General features: G+C 41.4%; 1 protein-coding gene and 1 long non-coding RNA gene across 13 annotated transcripts in view; one reads left to right on the top strand and one right to left on the bottom strand.

Annotated features, from left to right (window-relative positions):
* The window catches only part of DCUN1D1 (defective in cullin neddylation 1 domain containing 1), a 35249-nt gene that overhangs the window by 655 nt on the left and 19155 nt on the right, over positions 1 to 15439 (top strand). For 5 of the 12 annotated variants that reach the window (XR_007408216.1, XR_007408214.1, XR_007408215.1 and 2 more), the window contains exon 1: positions 5074 to 5233. The exons of 3 other annotated variants lie outside the window; for them this stretch is intronic. Coding sequence is in view for 4 of the 9 variants with exons in the window: in XM_049105750.1 (XP_048961707.1) it covers positions 5144 to 5233 (90 nt within the window). In the remaining 5 variants the exon portion in view is untranslated. Of the gene's footprint in view, positions 1 to 1750; positions 1770 to 3838; positions 3992 to 4924; positions 5234 to 6317; positions 6420 to 15439 lie in introns of those variants that run through there. 4 more of the 12 variants (XM_035710171.2, XM_025451200.3, XM_035710169.2 and 1 more) reach the window with 4 other exon arrangements.
* Positions 856 to 4570, bottom strand: LOC112662643 (uncharacterized). Its single transcript, XR_003138734.3, has 2 exons — positions 4487 to 4570; positions 856 to 3205 (listed from the first exon to the last, which is right to left on the bottom strand). It is a non-coding gene; the product is annotated as an uncharacterized LOC112662643 (long non-coding RNA).

The raw sequence follows: 15439 nt of genomic DNA, 5'->3' as shown, positions 1-15439 counted from the left end.
ATTGAGTCCACCCAAGTGAAGTGTGGGAGGGTGGTGGCTGTGCATCCCAGACTAGTGCCTTTGAACTGTAACTATGTATACATAGTTACCCTGCAGGCTTAATTTTAGCTAGATGAACTACCAGAAATGTTAGCAATCTGTCTTTTCAGATTACGTTTGCTCTTTCTCTTTGCTAAAAGACAGATTTTAAAAGTATGGAATCCTTGGTTTCACATGTTTCTTTAAACAGAACTGTAACAATTTTATCAGCAAATATATTTATTTTAACATGAATTTTTAAGCATCTGAAGCAACATTCATTTTCAAATAGTTGCATATTTTACCTTGAAAAGTTATACTACCTACAAATACTCTCTATTAATTTGTCTATGTAGCAATAGATGTGTATACACATCTGTCTATCTGTATACACACACGGAATGAGGATAGTGGATTTCAGCTACATGGTTCCATCTTCTTATTTTGTATTGAGATTGTCACTTAGGAAATAGTCTTTACAAATTCTGTTCTTAAAAAAACCTCAAAGTCTTAAATATTTGAAACTTCGTGACAAAAAGTAACACTAACATGTTAATGAATATTCCTTATTTGATCAAATATTGTAATTTATGCTTTATCTTCAGGACTTTTCCATTTCAAAAATAATCAGGACAATTTTAACAAATATGTTTCCTCAATAATGATGATTGGGTAATAATTCTCCATTTCACATTCAGTTCTGTAGCTTCTAAGTGCAGTAATGGGTACAGTTGCTACTACATTTACCATCTGACCATATGGTATAACATACATCTGCCAAAGAAGACAGACATTCCATTACAATAACAAACAACATAGGCATAGCCTTAAGGCAAATTGACAGATATCAGATATCTTCTTTCATTTTATTTTTTAAAATGGATCAATAAGACCAAATTTGTTTATTTATTCATGAGAGACACAGAGAGAGAGAGGCAGAGACACAAGCAGAGGGAGAAGCAGGCTCCATGCAGGAAGCCCGATGCGGGACTCGATCCCGGGACTCCAGGATCACGCCCTGGCCTGAAGGCAGGCACTAAACCGCTGAGCTACCCAGGCATCCAAATCTTCTTTCTTTTAATTTATTCAACTATTATCATGTAGCACATGCATATGTCATATATGTCAGGTACTTGCTCTGACACTGAAAACTCAAAGATGTGTGAGTCTCTGCCCTGGAGGAGTACACAGTCTGGCAGGGGAGGTGGTCACACAGGCATATGATTACTGTATGATGTCAAAAATGTCCTAAGTGTAATAGAAGAGTATACAAGGTGTCACAAGTACAGAAAGGAAAACAATGCTTAACTGCTGTAATCCAGGAATGAATGATGTCAGGAGATAATCATAGAGAAGATGGTCTTTAAATTGAGATGAGGCCTTGGTAGGAAATAGAGTATGGTGGTTAAGAGAATAGTCTGTAGCCAGACTATGTGGGCTTAAATCCCAGTTCTACTACTTACCAGCCAAGGAAACTTAGGCATGTTATTTAACATTTGTGTGCTTCAGTTTCCTCCTCTGTAGAATGGGCGTGATCACTGGGCACAGTTCATAGGGCTGAAGTGAGGCTTATGGGAGTTAGTGAGTGCTGTGGGCTCAGAATAGTGCATGGCAGCCCTCGATTAGTATTAGCGCCAATGCCAGGGATAGCAGAATGAGAGAAAGCAAGGAGACACAAAGGAGTAGGGCAAGCTTGGCTTGTTACAACTGAAATTTAAGGTGTATTTGTGTGGAAGGTGGAGGGAAATAAGGTAGGTGCACAGATCCTGGCCAGATATGTCACAGCCATGAGGCTCATGTTTATGGAGACTGTTGAGAATTTTAAGGAACAAATTCACGTTTGTATTGTAGAAAGAGAACTCTGGAGCAATGGGGAATGAGTAGAGGCCAGATTAGTTAAGAGGCTACTGATGAGAAGAGATATGCTAAAGGCTCGGCTGGGGGGTGGAGGGTAGAGTGGAGATTCAAAGTTAAAACTGATAAGACTTGGTGACCGATTAGATTAAGGGGTTGAGGTAGGAGCTGTGGATGACTCTTGGGACTTCTAGTTTGGGTGATTTGGTAAAAAAAAAAAAAAAAGACTGGAGGAAAGCAGGCTTGGGAATAAGGTTTGGGATTTGTCCAAATTGATGGGCCTGTGATGTGACCAAAACTAGTGTTCAGGCCTGCTCCTGAGGAGCTGGAGGTCCAGATTCATCACTCCTCAAGATCTGGGTAGCAGCTGACATTGTGGAATGTGAGTGAGAGCGTGACACAGGTTGTATACAGGAAGAGATTCAGGGATGGCTCAGGAACAGGTCAGAGCCAAAGAAAGCTGAGCCGGCAAAGGAGAATGGTCATGGAAGAAGGAGAATATAGAAGAAAGTGGAATCATGGAAAACGATGGAGAAGAAACTCACGGAGGAAGTATTCAAATGAAGGAGAGAGGTCAAGTAGAATGAGAGCTGAGAATTGTACTTTGGATCTGGCAATTGGGAAGAAGAGCCTAAACAAAACGGAGGAGCTATTACCCCAGTAAAGTGTAACAGTGCTGCGAAAGAGATACAGTGAATCCGTTTCATTAAGACCCTAGATGTTAACATGTCAGGTCAAATCTAGGTGAGTTCCTGGAGAACATCCAGGCATGTGGGCCAGCTCCCAGCTTGCTGCCCCAAGCAGATCTGGCCTGTCCTCCTGGAGCTGTTTACCCAGAACCTCGCAAGGGACCGTGGTGGCCAGAGATCTGTCTGAGTGGAGTTCTGGGAGCTCCTGATAGGCGGCTGGCTCCAGAAAGTGTCAAATGGCCCTGGGGAGTTGCCAAAGAAGTCCTGTTGCTTTGATAAGAACTTCAAAGCCCTGAAGTTATAGGGTTGATCTGGTAACTTATGCCCATGTTGGGGGCAGGGGGTAGCGGGTGTTAGTGACCATGGTGATAACAGGTTGGTTCAAGTTGGTTCTGTTCTGTCCTGGAACACATCCAAACTCTTTTATTTCGTCCCTTCACGGACCAAAGTGTCTCACCTCTCCAACTGGATGGTCAATTGCTTAGGGGCACTGGAGCCACACTCCAAACAGTGTTTTGAGAACTCCTTGTTTGCACAGTCTTGTCCAATCGAACCGGGGCTCGGAATCCTGGTATTCTTTGCCTCCCCAAGACTTAGAACCAAGAATAGGCCAGGCCTGGACGGTGCAACTGGTGTGGTGCTAGCTATTAGGGGAAAGAGAAAAAAAAAAAGTTCCACAATTACTTCCCAAAACTTATCCCAGGAAAGTTGAACTGAGGGGGGGGGGGGGGATATTTAGAGCAAGCAGTAGGGGTTGATGCAGCAACTTTTGCCACTCATGCGTTGGCCTGGACGCCTGAGGACTCGGGGCCAAGAGCTCCGGGGCTCCCGGGGGACACAGGTCTGGGAAGAATCTGTGCCATCCTAAAGGGCGTTTGAGCCTAGACTAAGGTCTCCTCTCGTCCGTATGACCTCACGGGGGACCGGATGCAGCTCAGATATTGCAACTGGGGGGGGGGGGAGACACGGGGTGGAGGTGTTTTCCCTAAATTTTTTTGGGGGGGGTTCTGATGGGGAGGGTGGTCTGGGGTGGGCGCAGCGCCGCAGCACGGTCCGTCCGGTGCTCCGGCGGCTCCGGCTCGGCCGCCGCCCGCCCCCTCCTGCGGCGGGTGTAGACGCGGCCGGCGCCGACCGACGGCGGGAGGAGCGCGTCGGGCCCCGGCCCCGGCCCCGGCCCCGCGGGAGGATGTCGGCGCGCGCAGGGACCCCGCGCCCGGGGAAGCCCCGCACGCCCGCCCGCCCGCCCGCGTCCCTCCGCGTCCCTCCGCCTCCCGCGGCCCGGGGCTGCCTCCTCGGGCCGCGCCGGGGCCGCCCCGCACTGCGCATGAGCGGGAGCCCGGCAAGCCCGTGAGACGAGCCGCCGCCGCCGCCGCCGTCCATTCGCTGCGGAGCCGGAGGAGGAGGGGAGAGGCCTGGAGGACACCAACATGGTGAGGCACTGCGGCCGCCCGCCCGCCCGCCGCCGCCGCCGCCGCCGCGGGCCCGGCCCCGCCGCCCCAGCCCCCGCCCCCGCCCGCCGCGACCCCGCCGGGGCTCCCCGCGCCCCGCGCCCCGCGCCCCGCCGCCGCCGCCCCTTCCCGCCCGGGCGCTGCCGCTACGCGAGAGCCGAGGAGGCGGAGCGGAGCTGGGCCTAGTCGGCAGCGCCGGGGAGCGCGGGGCGGGGGCGGGGGCGGGGGGCACGGCCTGCCCCGCGGCCCCGCGCGGCCCCATTGTGTGTGGCGGGGCGCGGGGCGCGGGGCGCGGGGCGCGGGGTTCCGCCCCGCCGGCGAGGAGGCGAGACTTGCCCGACGCCCGCCTCCCTCCGGCGCCCTCCAGCCTCCGGGCGGCGCGGGCGGGCGGGCGGGCGGCGGCGGCCCCCTCGCTCCCTCCCCAGCATCCTCCCCTCCCGATGCGCCCCGTAGCTTTTTTGGAAAACGAGAGTTTACCGGGCCGGTCGGTGGAGGCTGTGGTCGCCGAGAGCAGGGGAAACCGCTGAGCTGGGGCGGAGGGGGGGGCGGGCGGCGGGAGGCGGGCGATGGGGGCGGGGAGCGCGGAAGTGCAACCTGTTCTCCTTTGGTGGAATTGGGAGAAACACACTTGCTACCTTTTGAGCACATGTTTAATGTGCTTGGGGTGGGAGGAGTAATTGCTTTATGTTGCCAGTTGAAGACCATTTGTGATTTAAAAAAAACAAAAAACAGTTTGTCAAGTTTGTTCCCCTCTTCTTAATTTTTTTTTTTTGGGGGGGGGAGGGGGTGGTGGAAAAAAACAAACCCCAACCAACAACAGTCTTCCCAGCTTGAAGAGATGGTAGTCAAGTTATCTGTTTACATTGTGGGAATCTTGTACCTGACTGGGGGGGGGGGGGGGGTGTCTCTGTTTTTTTTTTTTTTTTTTTCCTTCTCCAAAGTGATGTTTGGCTTGACAGTGTGAGCTTGAGTTGAATTCCATGCAGGTTACTGTAGGAATAGACAGTAAAAATGATATTGTTGTCCTTTTGCTCCTGGGGAACATAAAGGCCTCTTTGAGGAGGGTGTCTGTGTGTGTCTGTGTTCGGGGAATGCCCCGGTATCTTTGTTTTTATTCGGGCTGATTTCTGCTGAATGACACTTCTCCAGCCCCAGCCTCTAACTTGGCAGCAGCAGTTGGGTGTCATGTATGGATATGGGGTTTGGCTTGCCACATACTCGATGGTGAGTTTCCGTGAAAATTTTCCATCCGCATTTGTAAGAAAACTTTGCCATAAAAGTGTAGGTTAATATGTGGACTGATACTGCAGTGTTCCAAGATCTACTAGGCCGACTAAGCAGTTTCTCAATTTTTAAAAAGTATTTTGAGGGTCGCAGACGCTACTCCTAAAGTTTTCAGACTCTTGGCATGTAGACGGGTAGTAAGTGTTAAGTGATGAAATGTAATTTCCCTGGTAAACACTCTATGAGGGCGCTGAAATGTGCTCTGATCATCATAATCTCTAAATCAGCAGCATCCTCCAGAAATCAGGCTCTTGATAATGCTCATCACCTGCTTAGTAATTCAGGATTCATGTGGTTCACGCAAAGAGTTCAGCTTGGATTGGAGCTTGCAAGTTTCTGTCCTTTTGTTAATATTAAATTGGCTAGTTTGGGAATTTAGCCTAATTATACCAGGAGTGGCAACATACCACTAACTTAAAACGCTATCTACGTCTGGACTCAGATCATGTCACTAGAATTTACTTGGCATGCTCTAGTTTTAGAAACCTAATCATCAAATACTCTAACAGAAGTTAGGCCGTAAGATTTTTTTCTAGTTTTGTTTTCATCATAAATTTAGATTATAACTTTCTGGATACGATCTTTGAGCTAATGTTTCTTAGTATGTGTAGCTCAACCTATTTCTAGAAGACATGTTACTGTCAATTCTAGGGCAAGCTTAAATGGCGGGATATCTGAAATATTTTGTATAAAAATGTTCAGTTAACCTACCTGACACATATAGGGTCCAAAGATAACTTCAAAACTAGACAATATTCTGTTATTCTTGAAACTCTTTTAAACAGTATTCAAAATTTCTGTTTTTTTTTATTTGTAAGATGACAGGATTGAATTTGATGATTTCTAAAGTTCTATTCAATTTTTATTTTAATTTCTTTTTTTTTTAATTTTAATTTTTATTAGATGTGTAAAGAGTGTGTACCAGGTAACCTAAATTTTTATAGATTCATGGCATAGGATTTTTTTAGACCTGAAATGGTTCCTGAGATGATCTGTTTTACTCCTCTTCACATTTACAGAAGAAGAAACTGAGGATCAAGGAGGTTTTGAGGTTCAAGTTTGCAAAATTGTTTGTTGCAGAACTGAAACTTTTTCTCCTGCTTCACTGTTTCCACCAGTATTTGTGGTACATGTAATCTCTTAACTTACCTAGAATCTTAGAGAAGTTGTTCAAAATTGGATTTGATATTAAATTACATTATTCATTTTAGCAGAGGAAAACCCATGTGTTATTAATGAATATGTTAAATAACAAAATTCATATGGATGACTAATGATGTTAATTACAATGCTTTTAATGGCTTTTTAAAAATTGTATGGACTTTGAAATTTAAGATTGCACTTTCAACAAATATAGAGTTTATAAGTCCAAATGAATGTAGTCCTGTTTAAGTTTGTCTCTTTAGAACTTACTTTGTATTCTTTTGCATATCCACAAGTAAATTAAAGGAGGGCCTTAATTCATCGCAGTAATTATTTATTAAACACTTTGTGCCAGGCACTGTTCTGGGCACTGGGAGTGTGTTTGTATTTTTTGTCTTTCACAGGAAAAATGAAAATCCCTCCTCTTGTGAGGGCTACATTTTAGTACGGAGACACAAATAATAAACATAGTATATATTTTTCTTCTGTGTTAGAAAGTGTTGAGTGTTATGGGAGAAAAGCAGTGTTAAGGAGGGGGATTGGGGGAATGGTGGAGGCCCAGTGGCGGTGGGTTTGCAAAATGGTGTCTGCACCACTGATAAGGTGAATTTTGAGCAGACTAGGAGATGAGGGATTAAGCCACACAGAAATGTGGTGGGACCAGTGCGCTGGATCAGTGTGTAGGGGGCAAGGGGGTATATTGGGCCTGGGTGCTGAGAAGTTCTGAGCCATAAGGAGTAGAGATGGGCAGGCGTGGGTGGGCAGTGTAAGGATACTGGGTTTTTACTCTAAGAGAAATGGGAAGCTGCTGAAGAGTTCCGAGTAGTATGATAGACTCCGTTTCTGTTCTCCTATAGTGTCCAGTTACAACGATATAGGCAGTTATTTTTTTTTTAAAGCAGTTTTTGAAAACAAAACCCTTACTATAGTTTTCTTTACCTTGCAGCTTCTGTGTACAGGGTTTTCACTTCTGTTTAAGATGAGTGTCTAGAGTATACAGTAAAAACTAGTTGACCCTTGAGTTTACCTAACCATGCTACTTAATAAAAGCCACAAAATCTTGTCCATAGATTGCTTTTGAATATGTTCTAGTGGTTTGTATATAGTTTAATAGCTATGTGGAGAAAATTAGTCCTTTGGGGAGAAAAAAGGACATTAACATTTATTGAGAGTATACTGTCGGCTAGTCAATTTACAACTGTTATTAATCTTCAGTCTTGAGACAGGTGTTGTTGCTACCTCATTTTTACTGTATCTGGAAATGGAAATTTAGTGGTTCTAAATGATTTGACCAGGGTAAAGAGCTAGTATGTGGCAGAGGGTGGTTTAGAAGCCTGGTCTCTGATTAATACACTTTGTCTATGCCCCCCCCCCTTTTTTTAAATCCAGCAAATGGTCTTTCAGTATAGGTGTGGAATTTTTGATTAGTTTCACTCTTGTTTCTTCCTTATCATATTTCATAGTGACCTAGTTGTTTCTGTATCAAATGAAATCATCTGATATAAACATTTAAGTAATAGAAAAATTAAAACTTTCGGTACATATAGTAAAAGAGTTGAAAGTAAAATTAACTCTCCTGGTGGTGGTGTTTCGTTTTAAGTTTTAAAAAAGCTGAGCTTATTTGAGTTAAGTTGCTGTTTCCATTATGGCCTTATAGGTTGGGTCAAGCATATTGAAAATATGTGAGAAAGCTCCCTTTTAAATTTCAGTGTGTGGTGTTCAAGTTGTGATAGTAATAGCCATGACATTTGATGAAGAGAAATAGTTCCAAATAGGATTCAGTTGCTTTGTGGACACAAATAAGCTCTTGAATAACCTGCTGACTATCTAGTTTACCTAGTCATTTTAGGTGTACTCACCCCACCTAAAAAAAAGCAAAAACAGAAGAGAAAAATGCTGTTAAAACATTTTTCATCAGTTTGTTGAATCTGTTTTATATAATTAGTACCTAATCACTAATGGTTTGCATTGTAAATTTTTAAGAGATACTTACTTTTAAAGAGTCCTTTTCTAAAGATCCTCTTGCATTACACTTTTGAATCCCTCAATATCAAATGTGATGTTCAGCAACAGATAAATTGCTAAAGTTTATGGCCCATATCTTTGTTATGTTAGGATATTTTCATTTCAGTAAATATTTAGAGTGCTTATTTATTATTAATAGGATTCTAATATTTTTGGATTTAGGATTTGAATAGATACCAGATCTTAGAATTAGGAGATTCCATTTTTCAGGGATTATTTATTCTCTTTATGGAATGAATATCACATGACTTTTGAATGCTAGTCATTATCATAACTTCTTTAACTATGGAACTTTTAAACTCTCATTTAATTCTTTGTTTTGTTTTCACCTGAGTAATCTTTTTGTTAATTCTAGATTTCTTTAGAAAAGATGTTTATGGAGAGGAGAAGCAAGTTTAAATTAGTACCTTGACTGCTTGTTAGAAGTTTAAAAACTAATTTGGGAGAATCATTTGAAATATAGGTAACACAAGTATTTTAAGGAGGTTATTTTCTGTGTTATAATCAGGATTTAGCAAAAATAATTTTTTAATAGAAAAGTCTTGCTGAAATCAAAGCATTTATTCCATTTACAGTGGAGGTCACCTTTTGAATAATAATTCTTAAGGTGAGGAGAAGAAAATCCTTTAAATTTCTGCCAACAGAATACTTTGTTTTTAAATATATTAAAGAAAAAAAAATTTTTTTTTAATTAGGGTCCACACCCAACATGGGGTTTGAACTATCAACGCTGAGAACAAGAGTCTCATGCTGTACTGACCAAGCCAACCAGGCGTCCCAGGATACTTTTTAAAAACCTATGCAGGAAATCGTACTGAACCAAGCAAAATTGAGAAACATACAAAACCAGTTTGAATCTTACACTTTCTGTAATATTTTTTTTCAGGTGAATTGCTATTATATAAAACATCATTGACACTGAGGGGGGCACTTGACGTGATGAGCACTGGGTGTTATGCTATATGTTGGCAAATTGAACTCCAATAAAAAGAAAATAAAAAAATAAAACATCATTGACTACAATAATTACATCGTATAGTATAGTATTCCACATTCAATTTAGTATTGGTACAGCACCTCTTGGAGAAGAGTCTGTCGTTGAAAGTACAGGAAGTTTATGGATGAATGATAAGAGGCACAGGCCTAACCATAAATAATTATTCTAAACTGCTGATTATAATCTAAAAGAATACTGTTTTTTTGTGTTGCTTAATATTTGAAATTGTATATATTTGCTTCTATTTAGGGGGCATAATCTGTACGTGTTTGTATTTTCTCTGGGTTTCAAGCCTTCTCATTGGAAAAGGAAGTTCTGACTTCCAGTACTCTTCAGTTTTCTGTCTCTACATTTAAAGCTATAGATTGTGGACATGTCTAAAAATGGACTATGACATGACAATAAACACATTTTTCTTCCTGTTGAAGTACTTTTCTTAAAAAATAACCCATCTCCCTCTTCTCTTCCTCCCAAGAAAACCCTAAAAGGGAAGTTCCATCCCTAAATTAGCCTTTTAGTTACGTTGTGAGGGAATGCTTAATGGGCAATTTTTAGTCAGAATGCAGATTGTTTACATGAGAATTGGGGAAAGGTCAGTTGATCACTTATTTAACTTTTACATAAAAATAGGCAAAGAAATATTGCTCACAATTCCCCTCCTCCCTCCCGTTTACACATAATTAGTCAGTGGTTGCACTTTTGCCCCTTTATGTTTTCTCTTTCACTTGATGACAATATAGAATAAATGGAAAGACTACATGCCCTGAGGCCAGGCACCCGGGTTTTATTTTCTACCTCTGCTACGTTTTGTGTAAGTCTGTCTTCTTAGATAAGTGGAGCTCTGAAGCTTGATTTTCTCATTGGTAAAATGGAATCAGTGATCACCACTTTGCAGGATTGTTAATAATTAAAAACCTAGCACAGTGTTGGCACACAGTAGGAGCTCAAATGTTAGCTGCTAGTTTTCTAATTATGATTATTTTACTTTTGCATAAAACTTTTTTTTCCTCTGGAGTATTCTTTCCTTGATGCGCTTGAAAGGAGACCTTACTATGTGCTAGCTACAGTTCTAAGAGTTTAACCTGAATTAATTCATGTGACCTTCACACTCTATTTACAGATGAGGAACTTGAAGCACAGAGAGATTAAGTAATTTTCCCAGAGTCACACAGCAATTAAGAGGCATAGGTGGGATTAAAATCCTGCCAGTCTGGTTTGAGAGTCTACACTCTATACTAACCATATGTGCAGGTAGAAGGGAAGAAGAGGATTTCTAGCTTCTCCTACCTGGATTCTTAGTCTGGCTTTTCTGCAGAACTTTGCCCCCAGGTGAAAGTCTTCTCTAGGAGTGGGTAGTCTCATTAGTTGAGTTGATTTTTCCTCCCACTTTTGACCTCAGACCTGTAATCTTATTGGAATCTTTTATGGATTAGTGGTTGGGGATATTGGTAATGTTTGGTTATATCTGCTGAATACAATGTATCATATATGGAAAATATGGTTTTTCTGGACTTTAAACTAGCTCTTCTAGTTTCTGGTAAAGTTAAACTGTTAATCATGTAGTAAACACGTGAGAATCAATATACAGAGCTTTTAGTGAGAATTATGGGTGACCATTACAGTGTTCTGATTTTTAAAACATGGCCTTTTGTGAGTTAGATTCATCAAATCCTGAGAAAACTAGAATTTAGAAAATTAATTCCTTTAAAACTGTAAAGACCTTGGTCTCTTTTTTTGGAGTTGAGACTGAATTTGAAACTTAATAATAGAAATAATAAAATGTATCTTAAGTTTTTGCTTTAAAAATACTGCCCATTATTATTTCCATTTTGGAATTGGTAGGACTTAGTTGACCAGAAAATAATTTTCCAAAAAAAAAATTTTTTTTTCCATGTTCATTATTTGTCTTGAGGGAAATACTTATAAGAAGGATTTTTTAAAAACATTATGATCATTATTATTTTTATTCTAAAGCCTTTCTGAGTCCCCATTCTTCTATCATTAGACTTCATAGGTTTAGTGGTAAAATGTACTTGACTGTGATACTTGGCTACATCCAAAGTATTTTTTTTTCCAGATAAACTGTTACTTCTTAATTTAAAAAAAAATTATTTTTAAAAGATTTTATTTATGTATTCATGAGAGACAGAGAAAGGCAGAGATATAGGTAGAGGGAGAAGCAGGCTTCCTGGGGCGGGGGGGTGGAGCCTGTGTGGGACTCGGTCCCAGGACTCCAGGATCACACCCTGAGCTGAAGTCAGACGCTCAACCGCTGAGCACCCAGGAGCCACAAACTATTACTTTAAAAAAATTTTTAGGGGCAGCCCCGGAGGCTCAGCGGTTTAGCTCCGCCTTCAGCCCAGGGCCTGATCTTGGAGACCCGGAATCGAGTCCCACGTCGGGCTCCCTGCGTGGAGCCTGCTTCTCCCTCTGGCTGTTTTTCTGCCGCCCCTCCCCCTCCCGTGTCTCTCATGTATAGATAAATAAAATCCTTTTAAAAAATGTATACTTAAAAAAAAAGTATACTTAAAAATTTTTTTTTAAAGATTTTATTTATTTGAGAGAGAAAGTGAGAGAAAGCACGAGGGGCAGGGAGGGGAAGGAGACACCGACTGCCTGCTGAGCAAGGAGCCAGATGCCAGGCTCCCAATCCCAGGGTCCTGGGATCTTGACCTGAGCTGAAGGTAGACGCTTAACTGAGCCTCCCAGGCTACCCATAAACTATTATTTTAAATGTGATTCATACATTTCTTGAGTGAAAAAGTTACAGATGTGTTGGATTTAAGCATTAAACAATAAGACTTGATAACCAGATTTTTTATTTTGGAAAGATGAGCAAATAAGTGTTTTTTTTACTATACATATTATAATAGTATTTCTAACTTTGGTAACTGTATACAATTGTAATTAGTTTTCTGTCATAAAACACAACACCTCTCTCCTTTTTTTCCCTTCCTCTCATTCTCCTACCTTTGCTCTCCCCCCTTTCTCAGCCCCCCCCCCCCTTTGGCTAGAATTAAAAATAATCAGAAAATATCCTGTATTTTATACATTTTACTTATTTCAAAACTGAACTTCCTTGAAAATGTGGTATCTAGCTTTCACATTTGAGTACTGAAGATTGTGTGATTGTGTTGTCTAGCCTTATTTAATGATTTATTTAGTTTCTTTTAAATAAATCTTAATGTGAATGACATATACGGGATCCCTGGGTGGCGCAGTGGTTTGGCGCCTGCCTTTGGCCCAGGGCGCGATCCTGGAGACCCGGGATCGAATCCCACGTCGGGCTCCCTGCATGGGGCCTGCTTCTCCCTCTGCCTGTGTCTCTGCCTCTCTGTCTCTCTCTCTCTGTGTGACTATCATGAATAAATAAATAAAAATCTTTAAAAAAAAAAAAAAAAAAAAAAAAAAAAAAAAATGAATGACATATACTTATTTGAGTGCTGAATCATTGTAGTTGTCACATGTTTTTGCTCTTAGGAAGATCCCCACTGCGTTTGTAGTAGAAATAGAGAAGATCCATCTGTTTTTGTCTTCTACTTTAGTTTTCTATCCACCCTCTCATCCCCTATAAAATAATTTTTTTGCTGGCTAGATACCTTTTTCTCTTCCTTAAGTTGATAGAAATTTAAACTTTTGATGCCATAGTCTCAAAATCAGAGTGTTAGAGGTCTCCTAGAGACTTGGAGAAGGGGCAGCCCTATGTAGTACACTCCAGCTTTATTCTAGTACAGCCTTGGAGACTACAGAACTGAGTCCATCCAACCTAGTAGGAGAACACATGGTGAAGATTGATTCTAGGCATAGAGAGCTGACAGAAAAATGGTTAAGAGTGCATTGTAAGTACAAGAAGGGGAGGGTACTTAACAGGAATGGGATTGGGTATTACTTCTTGGCCTAGCAGGAACCCATCCTATCAGTTCTGTGCCAGGTTTCACTCATGAGCCTTTATGGTGTTGGAAGCTGAACAGCTGCAGCCCTTTTCCTTAAAATATATTGGTATTGTGCTGTATATTGTAAACTTTAACCAGTTAAAATGGTTTAATTTACATATACATAGACATTATTTATTACATATGCCTTTTTTTTCCCAAATAAGATATGGAGTTAAGTAATTCATTTGTATAATTTTGTTACTAGTTTCTGTGGATAAGATGATTTTTTATCTTTGCTCCCCAGTTTTCTCATATCTGGCACTGTGACAGGAAGTTATTGTAGAGTGAACCGTTCTTTTGGCTTGCAGAAGTGACTTAAGCTATATTTTTCCTTCCTCTTTTCAACAAAAATGATTCAAATTTCAGGGAACAGAGCACTGGATTTAATACTGAATGATGAAACCCCCAAATAATCCTGATTGTTTTTCTGCCTCTAACTTTTGAGAGAATGGGAAAAAGTTAATACAAAGCAGTTAATTCAGGCTTAATTAAAAACTAATTTCCGGGATGTGGCCTGTAGTTGGTATACTTCCAGATTAATCTCCCAGCGCTTTGTACAATATTATACAGTGGTCACTAGTGATCATAATGACCATCAGATACTTCTCTGTTCTTCAAAGAAAAGTTAAAAGTGTATGTCAGTAGACGGTATCTCTCAAGGGAAAAAGGTATACTAATTTTAAAAATAGTATTTAATAATAAAAGTTAAAATCAAAGTGGCTTCCTTTCAGTGAAACAGTATAAGTCCAGTGTCTTCCTTGGCATTTGATTTCATTGTGGCTTTGTTGCAGTTGAATAGTAAATCTCGAGATAGTTTTCAAAAAGGAAGAATCCTAGACATCTGAGAGATGTGTTGTAGAACGTGGCGTGAGTTATCTGATATCCAGAGGTGGTACAGTTATTAGTGAAGTAACATGAGGTTAGTGAATTTGTGGCTTCTGAATTTTTTAAAAAAAGATTTTATTTACTATTAATGAGAGGCACAGACAGAAGCAGAGACATGGGCAGAGGGAGGAGCAGGCTCCTTGTGGGGAGCCTGATGCGGGATTCAATCCTGGGACCTCCAGACCCCGGGACTCCGGGATCACGTACTGGGCCGAAGGCAGACACTCAACCACTGAGCCATCCAGGTGCTCCTGTATTTCCTGAATTTTAATGTAGAACAGAGGTTGAGATTTTCATCTGTAACCCTAAACAATAACATATTTACAGAGAGAGAAGTGTGACTGACAAATCAGACTCCAGGGCATAAACATTTTTCATATCGTAGGAGATAGGGTTGGTTCTCATATTTGATTTTGCATATTCTTATTTTTACTCTGTAATAGGTGGAAATATTTATATCTTTGGTAGTCTTTTTCTTGAAAATTTCAAAAGGCTTATAAATATGTACAGCACGCAGTGTGGTTTATGGAAAGATTACTAAGACTCAGATTCATGAGATTTTTCTGTTCTTGTCCCATTTCTACTTATAATAACCTGGGTGATTTTCAAACAAATTCCTTAACTTTCTGGGTCTCTTCTCATCTGTATAATCAGGGGATTGAGGTTTATGATTTGTCAGTGTGGGCTAGATCAAAGATGTTGGGGTTCTCAGTTGTGTTGCTTAATCCACAGAACTGTTTCCATCTGTTAATAATGTGTGCCCTGCTCATGTGCTTTTTTCCCCTCACAGTAGTAGCTCAGCAAGAACCCAAGTACTTTGCTGAGAGACGGTGCTAGGACTTGGTGGGGAGAAGAATAATAGTGGGGATACTAGAATTGCACAGGAGACCAGGTTGGGTGGGAAGAAAGGGAGAAGAACATGGTTCCGGATACTGGGAGAGTGGCGGGCCTAGTTGTCCTGCTTTATTTTGCACAGAGTTCAGGTCAGATGAGAAATGAATCGGTGTCAACATAAGGCAAATGAAGAGGTTATTAAAGCAGAAGGCTGTTTGGAGAGAGCCTCTGCTAGGCTCTGGCCAAGGGAAAGAGGTGATTCAGGGGAAAGAAAGAAGAATTCTTCTATTAAGTATTACCTTCATTGGAAGGATCCAGGGTACTTGT

The sequence above is a fragment of the Canis lupus genome, chromosome 34 (assembly GCF_003254725.2).
Source record: "Canis lupus dingo isolate Sandy chromosome 34, ASM325472v2, whole genome shotgun sequence".
NCBI classification, from domain to species: Eukaryota; Metazoa; Chordata; class Mammalia; order Carnivora; family Canidae; genus Canis; species Canis lupus.
The sequence above is the reverse complement of the archived record's forward strand: the minus strand, read 5'-3'. Positions and strand labels throughout refer to the sequence as shown.